This window comes from Anarrhichthys ocellatus, unplaced genomic scaffold (genome assembly GCF_004355925.1).
Source record: "Anarrhichthys ocellatus isolate YVR2014 unplaced genomic scaffold, GSC_Weel_1.0 scaffold4, whole genome shotgun sequence".
Classification (NCBI taxonomy): domain Eukaryota; kingdom Metazoa; phylum Chordata; class Actinopteri; order Perciformes; family Anarhichadidae; genus Anarrhichthys; species Anarrhichthys ocellatus.
Genome location: NW_022280034.1, coordinates 4,521,690 through 4,547,148, shown reverse-complemented (window position 1 = coordinate 4,547,148; position 25,459 = coordinate 4,521,690). Strand labels below are relative to the sequence as shown.

At 43.1% G+C, this 25,459-nt stretch overlaps 4 protein-coding genes across 7 annotated transcripts; 1 reads left to right on the top strand and 3 right to left on the bottom strand.

Annotated features, from left to right (window-relative positions):
• Positions 1 to 591: 591 nt before the first annotated feature.
• Positions 592 to 9,172, bottom strand: prph2a (peripherin 2a (retinal degeneration, slow)). The gene is made up of 3 exons (XM_031842666.1): positions 6,357 to 9,172; positions 4,541 to 4,787; positions 592 to 1,827 (listed from the first exon to the last, which is right to left on the bottom strand). The coding sequence occupies exons 1-3, from the start codon at positions 6,935 to 6,937 to the stop codon at positions 1,621 to 1,623; spliced, it is 1,035 nt and encodes a 344-aa protein (XP_031698526.1). The 5' UTR covers positions 6,938 to 9,172; the 3' UTR covers positions 592 to 1,620.
• A 645-nt stretch (positions 9,173 to 9,817) lies between these two features.
• Positions 9,818 to 12,005, bottom strand: tbcc (tubulin folding cofactor C). The gene has a single exon (XM_031843863.1). It carries the CDS (start codon positions 11,072 to 11,074, stop codon positions 10,040 to 10,042), a length of 1,035 nt encoding a protein of 344 aa, XP_031699723.1. The 5' UTR covers positions 11,075 to 12,005; the 3' UTR covers positions 9,818 to 10,039.
• Positions 12,006 to 12,429: 424 nt separating this feature from the next.
• bicral (BICRA like chromatin remodeling complex associated protein) lies at positions 12,430 to 21,150 on the top strand. Of its 3 annotated transcripts, none has more exons than XM_031843809.1 (13): positions 12,430 to 12,527; positions 14,696 to 14,750; positions 14,922 to 14,967; positions 15,281 to 15,329; positions 15,455 to 15,520; positions 15,718 to 16,932; positions 17,027 to 17,075; positions 17,169 to 17,209; positions 17,317 to 17,366; positions 17,480 to 17,625; positions 17,750 to 17,844; positions 17,937 to 18,039; positions 18,119 to 21,150. In XM_031843809.1, the coding sequence occupies exons 3-13, from the start codon at positions 14,927 to 14,929 to the stop codon at positions 18,586 to 18,588; spliced, it is 2,325 nt and encodes a 774-aa protein (XP_031699669.1). In that variant the 5' UTR covers positions 12,430 to 12,527; positions 14,696 to 14,750; positions 14,922 to 14,926; the 3' UTR covers positions 18,589 to 21,150. The 3 variants fall into 3 exon arrangements, with proteins under 3 accessions (XP_031699669.1, XP_031699670.1, XP_031699668.1); XM_031843810.1 differs by lacking the exon at positions 12,430 to 12,527 and adding an exon at positions 12,534 to 14,003; XM_031843808.1 differs by lacking the exons at positions 12,430 to 12,527; positions 14,696 to 14,750 and having other exon boundaries at positions 14,922 to 15,329.
• LOC116381559 (uncharacterized protein C17orf80 homolog) lies at positions 19,858 to 25,353 on the bottom strand. Of its 2 annotated transcripts, XM_031843812.1 has the most exons (5): positions 25,033 to 25,353; positions 22,995 to 24,218; positions 22,721 to 22,831; positions 22,402 to 22,518; positions 19,858 to 22,306 (listed from the first exon to the last, which is right to left on the bottom strand). In XM_031843812.1, exons 1-5 carry the CDS (start codon positions 25,040 to 25,042, stop codon positions 22,278 to 22,280), a joined length of 1,491 nt encoding a protein of 496 aa, XP_031699672.1. In that variant the 5' UTR covers positions 25,043 to 25,353; the 3' UTR covers positions 19,858 to 22,277. The 2 variants fall into 2 exon arrangements, with proteins under 2 accessions (XP_031699672.1, XP_031699671.1); XM_031843811.1 differs by having other exon boundaries at positions 19,858 to 22,518.
• Positions 25,354 to 25,459: the final 106 nt, after the last annotated feature.

Here is a 25,459-nt window from a genome sequence, read left to right as displayed (position 1 = left end):
GGAGTTAGCAGCATATGTGGATCTCAGTTCAGATCTACAATGTTTACGGTGGACTGTGTTTCAAGAGAATGGATAAACAATACCTCACTGGTTGCTATTGATCAATGTATGGCCTGAAGGGATCAAAGGATTGGTATCTTGGACCTTCTGAGGTCACAGCTCATTTTAGAGCTGATTTAAGGCACACAAATATCAGGTTGTGCATGAAATCAATACATTTCCCAAAGAAAACTCACTCACAAACACATGTGCAGGCTCTATTTTGTTGGTGAAAGCATCTGGTGTTAACCCCCCCCCCCCCCCCCTCTTTACATTGGACATGTGAAGAATCATCCGATGTCCATGTGAAAGCAGTAATGCCATAATTGCCCTTATCCTGTCGCCTTAATCAGGAACCCTGCAGCACACACAGCATGCCTCGCCTCCTGATCTCAGGTCTGTGTGACTCAAGGTCGAGGCAACACAACGTAGTTATTTCACCATCAAATCACATCTCTAAAATTCTTTATTCGTTTTTACAATCAGCATAATCTCTTCTTCTACAAAGACACACAAAGACAAAAAAAAATGAAAAAAAAAAAAAAACTTTACATGGATTTAAATAAAATATTTTGCTTAATTACATTATATTTCTTTAAAAAAAGTGAACCTCTGTCATCCTTTCTACACTATGTACAAAGACAGCAACCCAGTGTTGGAATATACATACATGTGTGTCAATATACAGATACTGAAGGGAAACACCAAAGAGGATCTGAGATTACAGTACAGGGGTCAGGAGCCAAGATTTAGCTGCCAATTTCAGTCATCCTCCACAGGTTTGGAGTTGTCCCTGCCTCTCTACAGGGCTCAAATCCACGTTCCCATGCCACACTCTCCGACCATGTGCCGCAACATTCATGCATAATTCATGTCGAGTCATTCAATTCATAATTTGACTACATCTCAGGAGCTTATCCAGTCCTCGTTGTGGACAAAGGTGGACTGGAGTATAAAAAAGAGCTGCGTGGAGGGTTTAATTTGTTTGCTTTGTCTATGAACGGTATCAGCTACAAGCCAAAGTACTATAGACCGGTCAACAAAATTAAAAATAAAAATGTTTTTTGTGCTGTAAGTATCATCTTCCATGAGAGGGGGGGTTGCATAGCAACCACCATCCCCGCCAAACTATCCGACAAACAACACAACGGGAAAAAAATTACATCTTTACTTGTGATTGCCAAGCATCTGACATTTATCAATACATATCACATTTACTTGAATTATAATTTTTTTTTTTTTTTTAAAGATCCAAACCCCACCGAGTGTTGGGAACCAAAACAGTAAATCTCTTCAAAAGTATGCTGTGAAGCAAAGACGAGACGGATGTGTTTGGTTGGGGAAAAACCCAAAATGACGAACCATAACTTAACTCAGCCTACACATTATCTCTCGCTATGTGTGAATATACAGCTTATAATTAATTATGCAAGGAGTCCATTTGAAAGGAGTCCATTCACAGCTGAACATGTGTGTGTGTCTACATAATAAGAGTTGGGAGAAAAATGTAGTGATCTCACACGTCCCCTTCCTCTCCTCTTCAGGTGGGAGTGATGTCAGTTTTTTGCAGGAGGGGTCAGCTCAGCTCACCGTGGCGACAGCTGCCTCGCCCCCCTCCTCCACCTTGGTGCCTTTACCCACGGACTTCATTTTGTCCATGATGTCGGTGAACGTCTCCTTCACCGTCTTCTCCAGGATCCAGCCCTCGCTCTCGCTCTCCGGGTCCTCCGGGTTAACCAGCGTGGACAGGGAGCTGTCGATGTACTGCAGGCCGATGGTCACGGCGACCTGCAGCGGACAGGAGCACATATCAGACAAATCATCTTCTAATGAGGACGATACAATGAAAGCGTGTCTTTGAGTCTCGTTTTCAACCGTACGACATAAAAACAGAAGAATTAAAACTGCTTGTGTTGTCACAGGACAAAATGAACTGCAACAGATGGTGAAAAGAAAATTATACAGAAAAAGTCCATTTCAATTAATAACATGTTTGATTTAAGGAACCAATAATAATCTAGATTAATGTTTATAAAGAACAAGTACATTAAAACCGGTTTTATCATCATGATTATAAAGGTTTTAATAAGAGCTGCAACTAAAGAGCTGCAAATAAATTAGACGACAACATGTACAGACATCAACAAGAGGACAAAGAAAACAGGTTAACAGTTGTTAGTTTGATGTATGTTTGCTTTAAAAAAAAACAACACACGTATTATTGTATTTGTATATTTATGTGCATGTGTGAAAGCATGTAACGTAAGTGGTCTGTGTGTGAGCGTTGAAAGGGATAGGTGTGCAAAAATGTTTTCAATGAAAAACAAATAACATTTATACTGAATATTAATATTCTTGAATTAAATCTTCACACTAAATGACGCCTCTATCATGAGAAATGTTAAGACCTAATTTAAGACTGCTGGCTTCAGAGCACCAGGAAGAGGGTCTGTCCTCTTCACCTTAGATTAACCCATTACTCCATCTCTGAGCCCACTATCTGTGTCAGAGACGCTTGCATAAGTACTCTTAATTCTGAAATTCCTCTGACCGTGCGTCTGATCAGCCTCCAGGGGGTCGCCTTATAAATCTAAAAGGTTTTTAGGGTAAGGGTTAGTCTGCTGAATTTCTGGGACAGAGGGTTATCTATGTGTCGCTATAATATCGGCTTGAGGTGATACAGGGACACACTGACGATCACAGGCTTTAAGGATTTATCCGTACATGTTTGTCACTGCTCAGCTTCTTGGACCTTAAACAACAACAACAACAACAACAGATGTTGGCAGTGGAGGCTCAGGGGAAAGTTGACAAGCAGTGAGGTGCCATTTGGCTGCTTGAGCGTTCAGAAAGTAAGATGCTGAAGGTATGTACATGCAGGGATATCTGACAGTAGGAAAAAAGGATAGAGTTGTTTGGGAATATATAGATGATAGCGGGGGCGGAGTGGGAAAAGGAGGGAAAAGGAAAGGAGGGAGGAGATGTGCCAACTGGGTCAAGGCTTTGCATTTTTGTGCACGAGCTCTTCACCTCACCGCTTGATGCCAGGCCATCGAAGTCCTCACCTGACTCCTGAACAATTGTACTGACCCGTCCCTGGGTTCATTGGTCAATAGCTGAGCAATTGATCTCATTAAATTATTATTTCTTCACTGTGCAGAAGGTTGACACTAGAAGGCTGTGTTCACTTTCATCAACTGGCGGAGGGAAGTTTCTCTGAGGTCACTTTAAGTCTGAGTTTAAGAGAACGGTTCGCCCTGAAATCAAAAATACATTTTTTTTTCTTACCTGTAGTTTATCGGCCCAGATTGCTTTTATGTGAGGTGGTTTTGAAGATAGTGGCCACAGAGATGTCTCTCAAATACAAATGGGAGTTTATGGCAACAGTTTGGAAGCTTGGACCAATATGTGACGTACACACGAGTGATGAGGAAACTGGAAACCTCCAGCACATACACACTGATACATCTTTTATTTTGGTAAGTATCCAGCATGTATGTGTCCAGCAGTCCAACTTTTGATGTTATTATGAAAATATTTGCATATTCAAAAAGTAATTTACCTTTTTTCAAATATAAAAAGCACATAAAAAAAAGCAGTGTATTCCTATTTGTCTTAAAACATACCATTTAAGTGTCACATTTTATAGCAAAGGGACAGTGAGCCACGTTTGTCTATTCCACTGTGTGAGACGGTCCTGGATGGTTTCATAGAAAAGGGAAGTGTTTTTTAACAGAGGTAAGGACGTTAACCAGACATACTTTTGCCAAACAAACCAGTTAGCCTTAACCCTTTAAGTCTTTTCTCTTGTAAAATAAAACACAGTTATAAACATGAATCTCTAAATTCTGACTTTATTCTCTGAATTCTCTATTTAAAAAAAAAAGAAAAATAATATCTATGAAGCAAATAGGATATAAAATGTAGTAATAGATCATATAATAATATCTATAAAATATTTTTTAAATTCTTAGTTTAGAATTCTGAGTTTAAAGTCAGTAGAATAATCTCAGATAAACTTTACTCTTTACTTGCGAGGCCCTAATCCTCTTCCATACACCTTTGTGTCGCTTGCTGACATTTGTTTTTGAGGGTAGAATGGGCTCATTGTTGCCCCTTGTGGCAGTTGGGGATAAAAACACCCGCTTTGGGTTTCCCTTGCTTGGCACACCACAACGAGGGGAAGAAGACGCCGCACTACAAAACTTACTTTGACAACTTGACAAAAATGTAAAATTTAGGCTTTAAAAAAGTGTTTTTAAACTGTATTTTTTCCGAGTTACAAGAGAAAAGACTAAATGATTGGTTTGTTGGATGATAAACTTCCCCACCTCTAAAGTGCAGTGGGATTATCTCCTCCACAACGCTGAGTGATGGTGTATGTATTCTACTGAAATTTAACATGATGGAGTAAACATTATTCTTAAACTGAACAGTTGTGAGGTAGAAACTGATTTCACATTTGCGTGAATATCTGTGTTGGTGCATCTCTGGCCCTGACCTCCAGCATCGTGACCAGCACCACCAGGATTCCGATGGTGTTCATCATGCCTCCGTAGTAGGACAGCATGGCATAGCGGCAGCCGCGCTTCCACACGTTGAGCTCCTCCGTGTGGTGGTCGTAGCTGTAGTATGCAGAGTTGTTGGTCATCTGGAGCTGGATGCAGGGTCTGGGGGAGCTGGGGTTGCAGCAGCTGAACGGGACTCCGTCCATCAGATACTGGCCGTCCACGTTGCTCCCAATGCGGCTAAGAGGATGAGACGGAGTGTCACGTTAATGTCACGTTATGATGGGTTGGAGGTGAAAGTGAGACGGGATTAATGGTCAGGAACTATATTTGTACCTGAACTATCACTATGACTTATGCTAAAACAACTGTAAGGTTTGATGTTTATTGTTGCCGAGGTTTGTGCTTTTCATCTTTTCAGTTGCTAAATACAATCAGATTGAACCAAATTCAAGGAATAAAGTGTTTCTTCAAGTGTTTCCTCAACAATAAACAATTACCCAGCTCTCTCAAAGAGGCTAAACATAGATCAAACCTTTTAAGCTTCACACAGGTGGCATTACTGCAGACTGATGAAGTGGTTTGTATTGATTTTATTGTGTTAGTGCTTCATTTGTTCTCTTTTTTTGTTGTGTTTCTGAAGAAGTATTAATCAGGCGTCATTGATTAATACTGATCCATCGCTATCACACGGTCCTACAGGTCACACAAACTCAATACATGGGAAATCAACTATACTTAATGGGATTGACCCAAATCAGGTCACCTGTGATAGATTGATGGTAGTAGATCAATGGAAAGACGTGTATGATTGGATTACTAAAACCGGAGAGGGTCAGATATGGATCAGTGATTTCTGGAAACGACAACACCTGATCACCCAAAATAATGTCCCAGATAACGTTGGTCAATACGAGAGAACAAACAGTAAAATACTACACTATGTGGGAGAAGTTCTGGATACTAATCACGACGTTATGAATTAGAAAGATGGCTGTACTGATATTTAAGGAAGGATTGAAAAAACTTTGCCTCTTTGGAACTTTAAAATGAGCCATAAATAAAGGTCTTTTCCATGACTACTGTCCTGTAATGGCATCGCATGAGTTTTCGCCAGTCATCTCCATACGTTACAGCCCAGTATTATTGTAATCAGACACCCAGTGTTTACACTCATTTTAAAATCCCAGGTACAAATTATTTTATTGTGCAGTGCCGTCCCTGGCGTGTTGCCAGGTCTTCTGCTGATTGGACAGGACACTGATTCTTGAAGGACATGGACGCTGTAATCCTTGAGATTAAACACGACCTACGTGCCAACGCTCAAAATGGTCCTCTCCACGTATTGTCCTCTCAAAATGAACAGGTACTTGTTGTGTGGATATGAGCAGGTTGTCACAAAGAGGCCTCGTATGACTGGACTGGAACAATGCACTTATAATCCTGCTCGTGCCTTATTGACCTTGTGTATCTTTTTCTGGTCCTAATCACCTCCTCAAGTCCCTCCTCCTCGACCTTATCCATAAAACTGCATAGTAACCTCTTCCGCCCTTGCAGCCCCTGAGGCTGTCACCCTTTCTGTGACGATAATCCTTCGTGGAGGAAAGTGAATAATACACCTGCCCTGACTTTCCTTCACCTCAAATCCACTTACACTGAACTTAAACAATTTAGAGACAACCCCTAAAGGACCTCACCTCATCGGCCTCCACCTTGAAACGCCTTAACGACAACCTCTTCACGCCATCTCACACATTAATCTCTATAAGGTTTTTAAGAGGAATTTAGTTTGGATTTCTTGTCACTTACTCTTTGACTTCCTTCGCGCTGAAGTCCAGGTAGCGGTTGCTAACCCACTGAATCTCAAACCAATCTCTGTAGTTGTCATTTCCGCAGCAACGAAACTCTATCTGCATCAGGTCCAGGGTCCTCTTCATGTAGCAGCGTCCCGGCGTGTCCGTGTCCTTGTAGTACCTCATGCCGTTCTTCAGCCCCTCGGCCAGGGTGAACTGCAGAGGGATCCTCATTAAGAAACACAGCAGGGCCGTCACCAGCAGCAGGGCGTTGAACCCCACGCAGCAAAACAAAAAGCCCTTCAACATGGGCTTCCACTTTACAAACTTGCTCGGGTCCAGTGAGTCGTAGCAGACTTTGCCTCCGAAGGCGTTGATGCCGCAGGCCACTAGACCCATAAATATGAGCAGGTTGGGCAGGAAGTGGCTCTCGTTGTTGTCCATAAGTTCTGAGCGCTTCCGCAGCTCGATCTTAAAGAACAGGCCCATGCTGAAGACCAGCACGCTGGCCATTACAGCGAACCAGTACATGAACCAGACCGTCTGGGCGAGCTTCACTCGCTTCTTCAGGTCAAACTTGATCAACATCAACGCCATTGTTCAACCTGAGATTTGTGTTCGCCCGTGAAGATGAGCCGACTGATAATCTAGAACGGCAGGAGCTCCGAGATGTTCCTGTTTCCCGGTCTCTTTGCTGTCAGAGTCTCCTCTGGCTGGTCCAACGGGACAGGAGAGTCAGCTCAGCCTGTGATCCATCCCACAGCAAGAACAACAGAGATAAAGAACCCAGGAGGACCCGGGGAGCAGCGCAGGAGTGTTATTTCTTGAAAACTATCTCCTCTCCCATTGTGACAGAAACTTAAAATTACAAACGGCTTTATTTCCCAAAACTTGTACCGTTTTTTGTCTTCCTTAACACACAGGTGAGGCTAATCGTGATGTTCCGTTCTCCAGGAGAGGCGGAGGATTGCCGAGGATCCTCATGATTAAACTCAAAGTTGCAGTACGTCATGCTAAGTCCCTGTAAGCGGCCTGATCCAATTTGCAGAAATCCCTCTACACAAGATGAGCCTGATCGTAAGCCGCTGCCAGGGGCCATAATTGGTTTGAGCGTTCACGTGGCCATGGTCGCCTTGATCGAACGCACCAGGAGCTCTAATGGCATCAGCTGAAGTTTGACAAAGAACATGGGAATGATAGTGGAGCTAAATATGAAACATAATCATTCACAGGTTCACCGTGGAGCGACTCAAGCCCCAGTAACCCACTCACAGAAACAAAAGAGCTTTCAGGCTCACACTTCATCATTTAGAACTACACAAAAAAAGCACAACACTGAGACACATCGGATGGATAACACACACGCTCACACGTCAATAAACACGCACATAAGATAGATGTAGGAAATGTCGTCTTACCAGCTAATAAATGCATTTAAGTGCTTTAAACGATTGTCTTATTGTCACTTGTTATCTTGGCAGTTAGAATCATGTCTGTGTTGGGCAGTTTCATTCTTGGTAAAGTCAGTGAACGGCCTCTACTCTGACTGCTTCAAACTCTCACGGTGGACGGACATGAGAGCTGCAACATCGACACCGAGCAGTTGTTGTTCCTGCCTTATTCTAGTATTGGTATTGAATGCATGGCTCCCTCTTTCATATGTTTTAAATAATGTTGTTTGTTCCTCAGTTACTTACAGTCAACACTTTCCTCTTTCTTGTACATTTCACTACGATGCCTTTAGACTGTAAGAACCAACCTTTGTCTGCAGTTAACACTTCACAAACGAGCTAAATCAGCTTATAGCTACATTGCATCACTGTTACTGCGTCTTATGTTTTCTAAATGTCATGTGACAGGCTTGCTCTGTTTTTGTCTTATGTTGACTTTTAATTGCAAATAAATCTAAAACAATTGTTAAGACATTTGTTCTATCTAGCTAATATTATTATTTTTAGCATTTATGGGCATTATAAACTTTTAATAAATGTTTTAACACACCATAGTTTTATGAAGAAATAATACTCATATTATTTGTCTCCTTTTACAACTGTGTTTTACAATACTGTAGTTCTTTATCCGTCTATACAGCAGCCTCTACTTATGAGTGACTACAGGAGTTAGTTACAAATACATCAATTAACATTTAGATGTTAAAAACCATTTCTGAAACTTTATATACTGTCTATTAATGCCAATATAGGGGGTTGAAGTAAAGTATTTACTTTATTTGAGTCACATTTCAATACCTTAAAATGTCCTTTTATTCTACAAAGGTGGATTTCGTTGCTCTCTGTATAAGTGCCACTCAGGGTCATTGGTTGCCAGTAGCATAAAGGCATCATTTCAGCAAAGGGATCATTATCTGTTCTTTATTCAAGTCAGTTTGCACAAATCCACTTCAATGGAGACCGATTCTCTACCATTGTGTGAGAGTGCTTCATAGTTGTTACGCTAAGATTATTTGAGTGGTCCTTTTAATGATATTGTAGATTTATTATACGATGGATTTGAGGGGTTTTGATCTCGGGGAACAGGAAACAGAAAAGTAGTTCTACATTTAAAGGTGCTTTGTAACACTCACAATGACTCACATTTCCTTCTTTTAATAGTTCAGAGTTCCCGACAGTCACTAATAGACCATTCATTGACAATTCACTACGGGGAACTCTGCAAGAAAGGATCAGCAGGAGGGGAACAGTTTGAAAATAAAAAAAAAGCTGGAGTACTGCCAACTTTTAAGGTGAGTTTTTATATATGTAGCCTGTCCTCATTCATATAAATGGGGTGGACACAATAATAGAAACACCCGTCAGTATAACGCAATAGAAATAAAGGGCAGAAAAAAAATCTATATATATATATATATATATATAGATATATATATATAGATATATATAGAGATATATATATAGATAGAGATATAGATAGATATATATATAAATAAAAGCAACAAACTAATATCGGATGGGCTTTACCAGAAATCCTGCAAAAATATCTCATATTTGACCACAGAAATAGGCATTATAGGCAGTGTGTAGCATTTAGGGGGATCTATTTGGAGAAATGGAATGTAACACTAATCATGAATTAAAAGTATTAATTATAATTTAATATTAAGTATGTTTTCTTCAGTGTATCCTCACCTGAAAATAAGAATAGTTGTCTTTTTGTTATCCTAAATTGAGCCATTTGTACCTACAAACGGAGCGGGTTCTCTTCACAGAGCTGGCCGCCATGTTTCTACAGGAGCCCAGAAGGGACAAACCAAACACATCGTAGTTCTCTTACACACTTGGCACATGGGAGGAGTTTCAGTTGGTTGCAATATGCAACCTCGTCACTAGATGATGCAGAATCCCACAGGCTGCACCTTTAAATCGAATGTTAGAGATTCAAGTCTTCTTTTACTGCTATTCTTAAGAGTTCTGCATTTTGCTCTTTAGCTTTTGTTTGTCACGCAGAAGAAAACAAGCCTTCAGTACTCCAAAGCACAGTTTAATCTTGTATGGATATTTGTATATCTTAGTGCAACTTTAACAGACATCAGCAGCATAAATAAACTGATCAGCAACTGATCTTTGTGAAATGACATGAAAACCCTTATTTGTATTATCTGTATTAAGGCCGAACAACGTTACATATGATGGTTTGACTGACATGTTACTGAGCAAAATAACAAGGTTCTAAAAGTTTATTCTAGGGGTCCCAGGTGGTTTTCCTGTCCGCTTCTGGAATGACGGTCCAGTTGGGGGAATGTGTTCCTGCAGCGAGCCAGTTGAAGTCATCCACCTGGCTCCAGTTGTTTCGGTCCCGGTCTAAACCAGACATGTCAAAGTCCTCCTCCAGTGTGGGATAAGACCAGGTGAACGGGGCGAAGCTCACCCCATGGCAGTCCTCTATGATGGCTCGGCTGGTGACGTGCAGGTACACCCTCGTGTCGGTGGTGTTGTGGGTACGAAGCTGCTGGCAGGGGATGGCCAAAGTGCTGTTTGTGCAGTGGTCAATGAACACTGAACTGGACACGGGTCCACACAGGATCTCACAGCTGTCGATGTGTTTCAGGTGCAGCGTGCTGGGGGAACCGAACAGGCGGACCTTGCAGTTAGACAGGTGAGTCAACAGCACGTCTCGTTTCTGGATCTCCTCAGCCGTCTTTGTCAGACACACATTGTCCATGTCGGAGAACCTGCACTGCACAGACACTGCAGCTCCATCCACTTTGTTGCCACCAGAATCTGCAGGTGTGTCGGCCTCAGGTGAAGGAGCATCGGACACTTTGTCCGTTGCTTTGGTGCGAGCTCGAAAGGTGAACTTCTTCCTGGGCTGAGCCTCCTCTCTGACCTCCACGATGGAGGCCTGGAGCTTCTGCAGAGCGGCCTGGGCTCGTCGCAGCTCGTACTGCGTCAGAAACAACATGCTGTCGTTGAGAAACTTCTGCAGCTGGAGCGTTTTGGCCGTCGCCTCCTCCAGCCGCGAAGTCACCACGGCCCGGTCGGCTCCGGAGCAGCTGGACAGCAGCTCCTCGATGGACGCCCGCTCGGTGTTGAAGGAGCTGGAGAAGTACTCGCCCTTTTCCTCCGCGACAGACTTGCTCTCTTTGGCTTCCTTCCTCCGCTCCGCATCCTCTGCCCTCGCCTGGTGCCGCTTCTGAAGCCGCTCTTGGATCTTGTCGGCACCGCTTTCGCCCACAAACCCAGCGGGTTTTCGGCTAACTTCATGCGTCGCATCCATGTTGTCGCACTGTCAGTTGTTGCGGAAGTGATACGTCACGCTTTCTTCTTCGTGACTATGGCGAGACAAGTTTAAAGGCGCTTACCGCCACCTAGTGTATCGAGAATGTCATGGCAAGTAAACCATCTGGGCAGTGATCGTAAATTATTATTAAAAATCAAACAAAACCTACAATATATTTAGATTTTAGTAAGCTACCTTCAACCCCGCAAAGTAAAAAAAAAAAAAAGAATTAAATGTAATTGTTGAGGCACCTGTCTTAAATTACACTTAATATAAAGAAAAGTACAATCAAATGCATTGTCAACTCCCTATAATATAACATATTTTAAATCATCAAAATTGTCAGTAGGCTGAAGCAGGCTTGTTTATGTGCATACATTACCAGGTAGCAGCATATTTACAGGTGTTATATGAAGTACAGCACAGTTAATTGCTCTTCTGGATCTAAATATTTTGAGTGTGTGGAATCCAAGCAGTGTATTAGATGATGCCAGATACTCTGATTGTATTTAAAATTTTAGAATATGTAGCTAATATTTCTATTTTGTGTAATACATGCAACAAGTAGACATACATCACAACTTACATTTACTGTAACAGCAGATGCACTGCAGTCTTTGTTGTTATTGTGATCTTTTAATGTTAACTTTTAGTGTTTTTTTTTTACATATTTTGTGTGAAGTGCAAAGCTATTTATGGATATATATTTAGTTTTTTAATGTTTTTCTTTCCTGGTTTTGTGTACATCTGGACAAGTGTGTTATGCGTATTTTGTTGTTTTAAATGAAATAAAAATAAATTCCTGAACCTGCCCGCCCTCACAAAAAAATATAAAATCAACTTTTCCCTTCATCCTTGACATGCACTCAATACACTTTATAAGCTCTCTCTTTTTTATTCTAGTTTGAACCTGCAATTTTATTTATTACAGTATTAAATTGTCACATTTCATATTTATTTACAATATTGGGATATTTATATACAGTGTGTGGTGGCATACCACTGGGAGGAATATACAAAATATATTAATACAATAAAAAAAGTATGCTAATGTGAGTGGGATGCATTAAACTTTAATTATGTCCGAGTACAATATATGTGGATCACTAGGTAACTAAATACAGTAACTATAATCATACCTGAGGAAACGTCAAGGTGTGGCATACACCAGAGGCCCGCCCTCTACCGTTGATAATGATTAGGTCTAATAACATTTATCTGCTATTCATTAGGGCAAAGAAACATCTTATTATGAACGAAATTAACGTAAAAAAAATATGCCTTTAACAATGACTTGTGTTTGTTTCTATAACTCTTATTAATATTTAGCGACTCGGATGCTACCGCTGTGGACTGATGATTTGGGTCGCCTTGTTCTGTGCACTACCCCAACAACCCGTGCGGTGATGGCGAGGAAACCCCGTTGACAAGGCACTGCTTTTTCATGACGGTGAGTTTCCCTTTGAGTGTATTATAATTTTGTGATAAAAATTTCAAGGAAAAAACACACACAACCTCCTTCCTCCCTTCCTTCAGGGAGGGAAGAGAGTTTTGAGCGGAGAGAAAAATCTATCCGAGACAGAACAGGGACAGTGAGAAAAAATATATGAGTGGGAGAGGGAGAAGGAGGAGGAGGAGAAGGAGGGGGGGAGCAAATTAAAAGTTGCCAAATGGAGATATTGGGTTTCAAGAGGAGTGAGACAGGAGTAAAGGGTTTGCCTCTTTGAGTCGTCTTTATGTTGTGCTAATCGGGATAACTATGTATGGCTCGACACGGGTTTAGTCCTCTGGCACTTTCGATGAAATCCACCCGTCGTTTTCCAAAATAGGCGTCGTCGACACCGCGGCTAGCTAACCAGAACAGGCCGGTTGTTTATCGGTAAAAACAAAATTGTTGCGGAGCGTCCAGGCTTCGTGGAGCTACCCGACCAGAAATACGGAGCTGCGACAGAACCCCCCGATTGAAACGCGTCCGGTTCCGTTGTATCGATATACTAAATGTGACGTGTTTTCATGCTGGCAGTTGAGCCCCATGGAGGACAAATGAAAGCCTCCCCAACAGAGAAAGAAGGAGCACGTCAGCGACGACCTGCCGGGCGTTTTTGTGCTGCTTCAATGCGATTATCATACTGTCCGTTCAGTCTATTTTGGGATATTAAAACTTAGGAGCTGTACATTAGCTGGTTTACTTAAACCAAACGGCACCAGTAGCGGGACTACGGCGGAGACTAACCGTAGCTTGGTCTGCGTCGAAGCACGCATGCTAGGGCGGACTTTGAGCTAAAACTTAAACTGTTAAAATTGAACGGGAAGGGTGTCTGAATTTTGACAACCCCGAACACAAATGGGCGATGAATCTTCAAATCCAGTGTTTTGGAGCTACTTTAAACGCCATTTTTTTTTTCTGTCGGCATAGGCACTTAAGCCCTGTCGTCTTTATGGAAATGTAACCAACGTTTGAATTTTAGTAACATTCGTAACTTGTTGGGATGACACTTGGATTATTTTAGAGAACAGACTATTAGTCGCATTTTACATAAACAGTCCACATATATAGCATAGCTTACATACATAGCATTTTTGCGTGAAATACAATAACAGTTAATAGTTTGGAAAGGTCGACGTTGCTTCCTCTCACATTTCGTTGCATTGTTTCTAATGTTTGCGGTACTAAAGCGCCTCACTGCCTTTGGTAGCATAGTCATCTAATTTTACGAGAAAAGGAAGTCCATTCAGTGTGGCTATTAAATAAACGACAATATCCTGTAATAAAACGACCGTTTGGCAGGTTTCTTGGCACGTTTAAATCGTAGTGTGGTTAGTTTACAGAGCCTATTTTGTCCTGAAGCCATGTCGTTCTTTGTTCTCTCTGAAACCAAAGATGGACGCTGAACGTGGCTCTGGTGTAAAGACAGCCTATGGCAGGGTAACAGCCATTTTGTAGCATTGCAGCTGTAATGTCTTACTCAGGAACACAGCCTGCATTTCCCCACGACGTCTTCAAAGTACAACAGAACCTACCAATCAAACACCACTTATTTAAATGCTGGATTAATGACTACAGGAATTGATATACATCCCCTGTGTTCTCCACATTGCTCAAACACAACAAATTACATTAAAACAGACAAAAATAATTGGACAGACATCCAAACACTCGTTACCCCATTTCTCTGCTGGATCAAATGAGTGAACGGGTTTTGTCCCCTCTTTGTATAATGTAGCATCAATGTAGCTGCATACCTTTGCTGGCTGACACAACATAAAGCCAACACCTTGTTCAATGTAGAAACTCAAACAAACCGTGGCACAAATGCAGCAGGGTGGAGTTATTTACACTCTAATGGCCATTTTCAGTCTGTGTAGACAACCAATGTGTGACAGCAGAGGAGTGTAATGGGTGGGAGTTTGTCTGTAGGAGGGGATGAAGGCCATCCTGCCCTTCACTTACATACAGATCTCCCACCGCACTGAATAACACACTGTATCTGTCCCCCTTCCTCCTCTCCACACACCCATCTCTTTCTTTATCTCACATCCTAAACACTCCCACACAACCCTGCCTGTCACACAGTTTTAATTATGTAATATTACTAAATGCAGTTTCTCACCCTGCAGCCCAGGAAACAAAGGGTGTTAAATGACTGAACCCATGCTTCCTGCTGGAAAATCTGTGAGTGAGACGCCCTGACTACTACTACTAATCATTTACAGCTCATACTCTGCTACTTCAGAATAAAAACAAGTGATTCATTGAGGTTTATTGTCATGATTAATGAAGCCAATGAACCACAGCAGCCATCTCCTCACCTGCTGAATTCTGCCCCCCCCCATACTCTTTCAGGTGTCATGGATGATGAGGATGATCGTCATCTTCTGGATATTTTAGGGTAAAAATAACTATAAAACTTTCTTTACACTACGGACATATCGTCACTTTATGAATGCATGCACCTACATTTGTCTTCAACCAGCAACTCTTGTGTTGCCACATATTATTTTGCATTTGTCCATTCGTTTTAATTGATAAATAGTTATTTAACCACAGTTCCTCTTTCAAATCAAAGCCATGAGAACCTGTGAACTTTTCATTATATATATATATATATATATTGTCCCATTCACTAGAGTCTTTTTTTCAACTCACACACAAGTGAAAAGACATTCATGTTATGTTAAAATCTCTTCTTTACCCCTTTTCAGAGATGTGGATGCGTTGAATGACTATCTCCATGGCAGCAACAGCAAGTCTGTGAGTGACTCTTTCAGAGTGTATTCACAGTCATTCTCTGCCAAGTTTGTCTGAGTAGTTACTTCACTTCAATGCGTTAGGCATCTGCTGATTCTCTGTTAAAACTCTGTTTTGTTTTTCTGCAGATTGAGGAGGACGATGTGAATAACGCAGCTTTTGGGTCGGATGCATCCTTCTTTTCTAGTGACACGGTGAGCGTGATTGTTCCTTTGATCCAACAACACACTTTGCACACAAAGTACATGATGAAAATGATATTATACAAAGTTTAGGGGAATAGTTTGCTTCTTTTGCACAGGCTATAAAGAGACCTACGAGGAATATATATGCAGTGCACATGCAAACAGTTTCCCACTTCCTGCTCATTTCCTCTAAATGCCTCATTCAGGTCGGCTCAAACTCTGGCCTCAAGGATGGCTCTTCTACAATGGGGGAATTCGGCGACGATTCAACAGGGGCCGGCCTCCAGCTCTCCAGCAGCCTTTCATTTATCGAGGATGATTTGGGGTCCGGGGACTCCCCCGGAGGGGTGGATCTCGGGGGAGAGGACCAGCCCTTTGACATCCTACAGAAGTCTCTCATGGAGGCCGACATCACGGAGCAGACATTGGCCCAGGAGGCCTTGCTGGACTCCCAGCCCGCTCCCACTCTGGTGCAGGCTCCCGTCCCCTTCCCCTCCCAGCTGGTCTCTGGGGGTTATGGGGGGGGTGTGGGTGTGGTAACCACTGCGACAGCTGCGTTCCCCACGGGCCAGTTCCTGCAAGGGGTCTCCCAGCTGCCCAACGGCTCCGCCCAGCACATCCAGGTGTTGGGGTCCTTCGGGGCGGGTGCTGGTGTGATGACTCTCAGCAGCTTGGAGAGAACCCCTCAGCTTGTGCTGAGGCCGGGGGCGCCTGTAGCCGCAACAGGGGGGCAAGTGTTTGCTCCGACCCAAGGGCAGCTAGGCCAAGTGGGCTTACCTTTCAAAAACATCCCCCTTCAAAACATCATCATCCAGAGAGGCCCGGGAGGGACCCAGACTCTCGTCAGACCTATCCAGCCCAAACCCCTCCAACCCGGGGCTCAGACTGTCTACAGCCTCGGTCTCCAGCCCACTGCCACCACCATGGCTAATGTAGTTAACGCTAACACCGCTTCCCCCGGGGGACAGTACACAGCCAATGGCTCCATAGTCGAGCAGCAACAAGCACATGCCCAGACAAATATACCACCGGGACAGTTCTTGCTCCACAACGGCCCCGCTGACCCCAACTCCAACGCCCTGATCACCAGTCAGAACGCGGTGCAGCTCGTTGCAGGGCAGAACTTCACTGCGCCGCAGGGAGGCCAGCTCATTTTGAATCAGGGAGTAGTCAGCAGGAGTCAGGTCGGAGGGGCTGTCACTCAAACATGGACTGGAGTTTCTTGTGCGAACCCCGCCCCCATTCAGACGTCGTGCGCTCCCGGCCGCCTGACTCTGGTGGGCCCAGCGACGGCGGGGATCGGCGGTCAAGGCCAAGTGTCGGCTAGCCCCGTTCAGCGCCTCCTAGTGACTCAAACTCAGAATTGCACTTCTCTGTCCCCTTTAGCTGGTACTGTGACGCAGGAGCAAGACTACAGACAGGTATAGCCTAACGTCCCCGATGGTGTTTCACTTGTATTCTCTTCCCTGAAAACTTTCTGTCTGACTGACATCACTTTCACTTAAACTTTTTCAGAATTCTTCATCTCCTGCCCTGACACAGGCGCAGCTCAGCAGCATACATGGTATTAAGGGCCGATCATATTTGTCAACGTATGATGTATTTAAATGTCGTCTGCAGCACTTAATGACTGACTTGTTTGTTTGATCTCTTTTAGCCATGACAACCATGACTCAAGATTCAAAGCTCAACTCTCAGGTAACTCATCCTGCACCCTATTTGTTTTGCACTCATGTATATGCTGTATATGTAAGGTGGAATATGCTGATAGCGATGGCTTTATTATGTACATTTTCTCTTCATAGGTCAGTGCTCAGAAGAGACCTGCCCTTCCGCCACTTACAAGAGGAGAAATGTGAGTTCTTTTGACTTTCTGTGTATTATTTTGCTTTTTTTGCATCCGTCAAATGTTGTTTTATGAGTTCGTCATTCAGCCATTGAAGGAGCTTGTCTTTTTCATCTCTACAGGATTTTACTACAGTTGAGGAAGGATCATGCTGGAGTTCAGACCCTAGATCCGCGTCGATTCAATTCAATCGACGACGCCCTGCAGAGACTCCTCCCGTACCACGTGTTCCAGGGGGCTCCACCCAGCCAGGAGGAGTTCTCACAGGGTACAGAGTTTAATAGCTTTACCTGTAAATCTGCTGGAAACTACAGCCCAGAGGTTTAGTGTGGTTATGCATGTATTTGCAGAATTTAAGTAGCTGCATCTAAAGAGTTTTTTTTTTGTGATAGTGGATGACGAATTTGAGGTGGTTGCAACCCAAGTGCTGATGAGGACCCATGTCATGGTGAACAAATACAGACGGCTGCTAATGGTGGAAGCTGAGGTAGACACACACATGAGCAAATACTGGAGCACACAGGTGTCTCATGTTATGACACACAAAGGGCTAACGGGTTCCCTCTCACTGCCCTGCAGCGTTCCAGTCCGTCATCAGAAATGGTGATGATTGACAGGACCTTCAACCAAGAGGAGCGCAGCAACCTGACACAAGACAAACGCATGATACTAGTGGATCCAGGTAAAAGAAGAAGAAGCAAGAATAAAGCAGAAGTTTTTCCCACAGAGAGGTTCTGTTTAACTCTTCTTCTGTTTTACAGACACCTTCTTCGAAGACTTCTGCTGCGGGATGAAATCCAAACTTTCCCAAGATCCCGCCCCCTCTCAGTCGTCGTCCAGCTGTAGCTGGAATCAGTCGGACAGAGGCTCTGCGGAGCCGCCGTACAGGACAGACTCCCAGCCCGGGTATGGAGACCCGGGAGGGGGTGGAGCTGTAGGACCAGGTGCCGCAGAAAGACTCCACCCTCCGCTCTTAGAAAACAAGAGCGTCCTGGAACTGAAGAGATCCCAGCAACACTACGGGCCAAGCAACGACAGCAACAACAGCCCCCTCGCTGCCAACAGTCACCCCCAAGGTAGCCTCTCAACCTTTGCAGCAAGAGGACAGACCAACCACCAGGTCTCTCACCACCCGATCCCGCCCCAGTACCCCGCTCAGCTCACCTCACCCCCTCATGGGGACACAGACTCTGCTCTAGAGGCGGCAGTCAACAGCATCTTGGAATGTTAAGACTGATATCATCCCTCGTTTTGACTTCTTTTGTGTGCGTGTGAACGTTTTGTTTTTGTCAAACTCCCCCGTCGTAATATTTGTTGTATCCCCCCCCCCCCATTCCCTGTGTGAAGAGAGGTTAACTCTTCTTTCAGGTCTATTATCTTTGTGACACCATCTCCGGCCATGTAGCATGTATTCAGTTTTTATTTTAGGTATGAAGTAGGAGTCAGAGACTCCAGGTGAATGCAGCCACTCAAGATTACCTATAAAGATCCGGGAATGTGTGCAATGCGATGTGCTCACAGATGGAATAAGTTCTTGTTTTTGTTTACTTTAACATTATTTTAAACGGGAAGGGTCTGCAATTTTTAATAGCTTGAATATAAGAGTCCCTCTCTTCAAAAACGCACCATTAATCTCCTGTGCCAGTTGATTTCCCTTTTTACCGATGCTGAAAAACAGGGACGAGGAGGACGGGACAAAAATGACAAATCTGTGCCTAAATTAAGGTTTTTATTTTGAAGTGTTTACATGAAGGAGCTTTATTCAACAGTATCCAACGACTCGGTTTCTTCCTGCATTACAAACATGCACACACACACACACACACACATGCTTTAGTACATGTTACGTAGACTCATGGTTCGGAGGTGTAGAGTTCCTTTAAGGTCAGCTCAGTGGAGACACATTCACATTGACGAATTGCACTAAACGTACTGTTGCTTATTTCAGGAACTATATGAATACGTGGCTCTCGCTAGGCTAAACACAATGTGAATATTTGGAACAGAACCAAAATCTATTCGCCTGCTTTCAGCCACCTGCAACAAGGCGGACCTCTTAATCACACTAGCGACCCATCAAACTAGTCACACAGACGTATATATAGTAGTGTTACTGTACTCAGCAATGCTTTTTTTCTTGTGCTCAAGTCACATTTTCTTTGGCATTTTTTCTTTTGTACCTTAAAGGTATGCGAGCCCCGACACAGACACAGGGACAGATACTCGATCTCAACCACTTTCTATCATTTCACCGTGTGTTTGTGTCAAGGGGAGCTTAGTCCTCAGATTGAGGAAGTTATGTTCCAGTATGTTTTACTTTTTTTTGAATTTTTATTTCATTTTTTTTTTTTTTTTTTTAGAAATGACATTAAAAAAGATGACTGATTTTGTTTGTTGTGATGTGTTCCCCGGCTTTGTGAATAAGACAACATTGTTATTGATTGTAGGTACGTTGGTCTGCCTTCTGCATATCGATCATATCCAGCAATCGTGACATGTCGATCAGTGTGTGTGTGTGTGTGTGTTAGTCTGCACACACACACACACACACACTGGGCTGTGACTGTGTTCCCATCTCGTCCTGTTGTTTGGTTGCCAAACTTCTGACTTCATTCCCAAGAGTTCGCTCAGTCCCCCCGGGATGTTTTTCTCACTTTCATTCTGTTTCTTTTCAAGCGTTTCCCACATTTCTCTCTCTCTTTCTCTTCCCACTCAGCAGCGCAACCAAAACTCAAACTAGGAGAGAGCGTGGCCTCGTCCAGAATCACCGTCAGATCTTTCGATCTCAAGTCTTTGTGCTTTGTTAAAACAGCTCTGTAGTGTCTCCTCTGAAGCTGTGCCCCGAAAGCTCCCACTGTGAAGAGTTTTCATTTAGTTTCAATAGCACAAACGTAACTTACTGTGATATTTCATCATGATAAAGAATTAATCCGAAATATTGGACATGTAATTCGGTTCCTTGTAGGGCCTTTTTGCAAATCTACAGAAATCTGCACTATGGTTTTAAGCAAGAAAGGGGCATTTTTTTGCCAAAACCAGCACAGGACCAAAGCTTAGGATAAATGTGTTCAATGTTCTCAGGTTGATTCTGGATCGTGTCACCTTTCTCCTACAATCGTGTCTGTGAAATATGTTCGCCAATAGGCGACAGGAGCAGACTGAAGGCCTTTTACATGGGTTGATGGAGAACACATCTTGTCTTTTTTTCTTTTCTTTTAATGCCAGTGGCCATCTCAGCCCGCCTGTATCTCTGCCTCAACCCATCTAGACCTCTTATATCTTCCAGTACACTCTGACATGTAAGGGTCATGAGAGTTCTTTTATTTGCTCCTTCAAGTTGTTGCTGCAAGACGCTGTGCCTCTATAGCACTTAAATCCACGAGAAAGTCAGTTTAGGAGTTGCACAAAGTAGGGCAGTGTTGAGTGCTGGGGACACGTCGTGTTGTCCGGATGCATATCAGTGTGTGAGGGCAGGAACATCCTGTGCTTTTTCTCCCCCGTCTTCAGTTCAGAAATGTTTTTTCTGCCTCCATTTTCACTCTTGATTTGTGTAGTTTGTTGTTTTGTACAAAAATGAAAAGTGAAACACAAAATATTTATAATTTTTGTATGGAGAAAAAAAAAAAGAATGTAAAAAAAACAAGGAAATGGAAATTATTTTTTATTGTGTTGGCTAAGAAGAGGCATCAAGAAAACCTGTTACAAAAAAAATAATGTAATTTCTTCATTTGTAGCTAATGTGTGTTCACTACAGCAGCAAGGAGAGTCAACAATAAATTCATTTTGAATACGATAAACTGGTCCAGTCCAGACGAGAACCTCCTTCAGTGGCCCTCCATTACTATTCTGTGAGTGTTCACTTACTGGCACCGACGGACTGAGCATGCACAATAACATCATGTGACAGGGGAAGCATTTGCAAAAAAGAAAAACAGATTTGAATCCCTCTGCTACACAGATACGATCTTCTGACGGATACTGACGTTAGGATATTTACATTTCCATGTTCCTCTACATCTGGGCTGCCAGAGTAAAGCTTTTAATCAAGTTAAAACATCTCTTGGTTCCCTTTAATCCTCTCATTGACCCCGGCACCAAAGCCTCTGCACAAAGGGGCTAAGAAAACTGTGCATAGAAAACATTTGACTGCACAGCCCATTTAGTTTTGGTAACACAACAGTGACACCTAGTGGGGAATCATGTAGCGGGCCACTGATGAGCCCAATAGAAACTAGTTCTGTTCTGTTCTGGACATTGTACCTTCTCAAACTGAAATAAGATACAAAGCTAACTTGGTTAACATCTGAGATAAACATAGATAAGTGAATAAATAATAATAAAAATGTAATTTATACAAGCCACAGTGCAGTGTCCACAGATGTCCCCTGCAGGTGCAAATCAGTTGAGAGTGAAACTCGTTAAAGGAATAGTTCAACATTGTGGGAACATTTCTTATTCACTTTCTGGTGAAGAGTTAAGATGATAGATACCATACTCTCATATCTGTCCATAATATAAAGCTACAGCCTAACTTAGCTTAGCATAAAGACGGGAAACAAGCTTGTCTAAAAGCCTACTTTTTGTATGGAATAAACAAATAAGAGATAAAGTGCTTAACAAACATGCTGGTAGATGGATTTTGTTACAATTTAACAGGGCAAGGCTAGCTGTTTCCAGTCTTTATGCTAAGCTAACCAGCTGCTAGCTGCAGCTTCATATTAAGGTTGTAGAAGAAAACAAGAGTGGGTCTGACAGTGAGAGCTACCATGTTGACAAGTATCAACAAATCGTGTGGAAATGTTTGGATTCATTATATATTGTATGAAGAGAATAGACGCCTTTAAGGGCTGAAGCCTCCCTCTGTCACAGCTGCTGTTTCCTCATACACAGTCACACTTGTCCGGACAACTTCCCTTGACATTAATGGTACTTCCTCCAGCGATCACGCTCTGGAAAAAAAACAAAAAAAAACAACCACAGACATGCTCAGTTATCTCGGTAGCTCACACCATGGAGCAAACATGAGAGTAATCCACACACTTACTGATGTGAGGGTAACTCCAGATGTAGCTGAGCACACAGTATCCTGCTAACAACATGCCCAGTCCACCTGCACCACCTTTCTTCACATCAATATACCTCTTGTAATACCACTGCCAGCCTGGTGGAAGCACAGAAGAGGGGATTGAATACACACGTTAAACTTCCTACATGACTAAATATTAAAAAGGAATAGTTCAACATTTCATTTTCTGCCGAGAATTAGATGTTAGCCGGTTAGCTTACACAAACATTGGGCCTCGTGGTGTGTTTTCTGAGTTACACGTATTTGTATGTGTGTGAGAGATGAGTGTGTTGTTCACCTTTTTGCACCATTTCTACCACATCTCTTGGGCGGTTGGGTGTTTTGCAGGCCAGCCACTCGGGCAGCTCCCTCAGTCTCACCTGTCCAAGACACCGCTGTGTCAGAGCACCTATAATTATTAACACCCATGAAGAACCAGCGACACAGATAAATACACACTCAAAACACATCCTCTTTTTTATTAAGTAAACAACACTAAGAATCTGGCACCAACGACACATTTCAGTCCGTACAAAGAAATGTTTTGAGGTTTTTTACCATCAAATACTGACCTGTAGTTCCTTTATCAGCAGTGTTTTGTTCCCTGACCTCGGGCTGCGACTTCAACCCATCACCGGCTCTCATTGTCTCCCCCCTCGCTGCCGGCAGAGGGCTGGAGAACTTAGCGAGTGACGGTGATATTGTGAGGAGTCCGGTCACCTTCAGCCCGTCGTTCACGCCGACGGTGCGTAGACGAGGCGAGGCTTTGCTCACCTGAGATGATAGCTGGCCAGGAAGGAGCGGAGCTGCAGGGGGGGTTAGTTCAGGCTGGTGCAGAGGGATTACGGATGCTTGCTTGGACATCAGACTGATTTTGCTGCTTAGTTCGTCAGTAGTTTCCATCTGGCTCAGGATGCTCGGCCTGCCGGACTGACGGGGGGCGTTCGCTCGGCCTAACGTGGCTTTAACATCCTGGAGGGTAATCCGGGCCCGGTGGCTGCTTCCTGATTTCAAGAACATCTTATTCACAGCTTCCCCGTCGTCCTCCACCCAGAAGTTGTCTCTCGCACTACTTTCATGGACTTTGCAGTCAAGCGAGCTAGAGGTATCTGTGGTTGTGGGAAGGGATTGTGCAGCCTTCTTCGTCTTTGACGCCTTCTTTTTGGAGGCAGCTTTGGGTTTGGCGTCTGTGGACAGAAAGGCAGGGAGGGCGTCATCTTTTACCGAGTCTGGATCAGTTCTGGTCCCAGCTGTGGTCCTGGAGCTTGGAGGATCTGCCACAAATGGAGCTGAACCTGAAGGCAGGTCGTCTGAGGTGGACCTGGTTCCCTCCAGTGATCCCTTAGAAACCTGTTCGGACTTTGCAGCTTCTATCAAAGCACGGAGACTCTGCTTTTTGGGCTTAGAGATGGAGGGAGACGGATGCAGCGATGGGGAGGAGGTGAGGGAAACGGTGACAGAGGAGGGAACGACGGCTGTCTTGATTAGTTCGGACAGCTTCTGTTTCGTCTTCTTCGTTGATGGTGGAAGTGAAGCAGAATCCAGGGACGACGACTGTGTTGCTGCTGCTGATACCACAGACTTCTTCTTCGATGGTGGACTTGATGTTACCGACAACGTCTGTGTGGACTTTGCCGTTAGTTCGCTGAAGGCTGCGAGCAGCTGAGAAGACGGCGACGTCTGATTCCCCGTGACATCGTGTATCGTTGGAGGCGTTTTGGAGCTCGCTGCTGCTTTGCAATGCGGCAGGTGACTCTTCAACCTTTTGTACGTTTTCCCGCAGAATGGGCAAACCTCTGAGTGGGCAACAGAGAGTGTGGTTAAAACAAGTACAGTGTGGCAGTGTGGTCAACATTTACAGTTATTAACATCATCGATTGATCTGCTGATCATTTTCTTGATTAATCAATTGTTTTTGGCCATAAACCGTTATAAAATGCCAGTAGTGATGTATTTAAATTGCCTGTTTTGTCTAAAACTCAAAGATATTCAGTTTACTATTTTACACACAACACAAAAAAGCACCAAAACTGCACATTTTGAGAAGCTGGAAACAGAAAATGGTTCAAAAGCTAAAATTATCAACATAGTAGTTTATTAATTTTCTAATCATAGGCATCGGAAGAAATATTCAGACCGTAAGTAAAAATCCTGCATTCAAAATTTTACTTAAATAACAGTACAAAAGTATTTGCACCAAAATATGAATGTACTTATTTTGCAGTAAAAATACTGGTATAGAACAGAACATGGAAATATTCAAGTACAAGTACTTCAAAATTGTCCTTAGGTGCAGTACTTAAGTATGCATAACTTATGATACTGTAAAATAATACTAAATATCAACCTATAGCTAATTAAAAGTACACGTAGTGTCTATTATTCATTGCATGGTGCATATGTTCTTTACTTTGTGGGCTGACCTTATCATTGAAGGAAAATAACTGACAGTAGAGCCCACTCTACTTCACATTCTACTGTATTTCATCACTCAGCTGTACAGTGAGTCCCAATACAAACAATAATACAAACACATGAAATATTAACTGTGGTTATAGGGCACTGGGTGTCGCTCGTGAAGGACAAATAAACCCTAATTGGGACACTTACCAGAGCTCATTTTGCACGCGGCTGTAAAAACAGTCAATCAGGTTGAAGCATTTACCAAAAAGTTAGAACAGGAAAGTTGTAACTGCGTCAAACAACGTAACGTGACATAAATCATCACATTAATGCACAGTGGTTTCAACTTTCAAACAGTTTAGCAGACGCATGTTTTGATATAACTGTTGCTGTCACGGGGAAGGACCCTTTAGGTGTCGCGTCAGAAGCCTGAATGTAAATTGCTGAACAAATATCGCTAAATTAGCTTTTAAGTATTGCTCTATAATTTAGCAACGGGCTTTAAAACTGTAATCATAAGAGCTGGGTTATAACGGGCCTGTCTGGTACAGAGTGACAGTTACTTGTATACATGTTTCATCATGTAGTAGTGAGCCGTTCAGTGGGTGTGGTGCGTCGACTGAATTGAGATGAT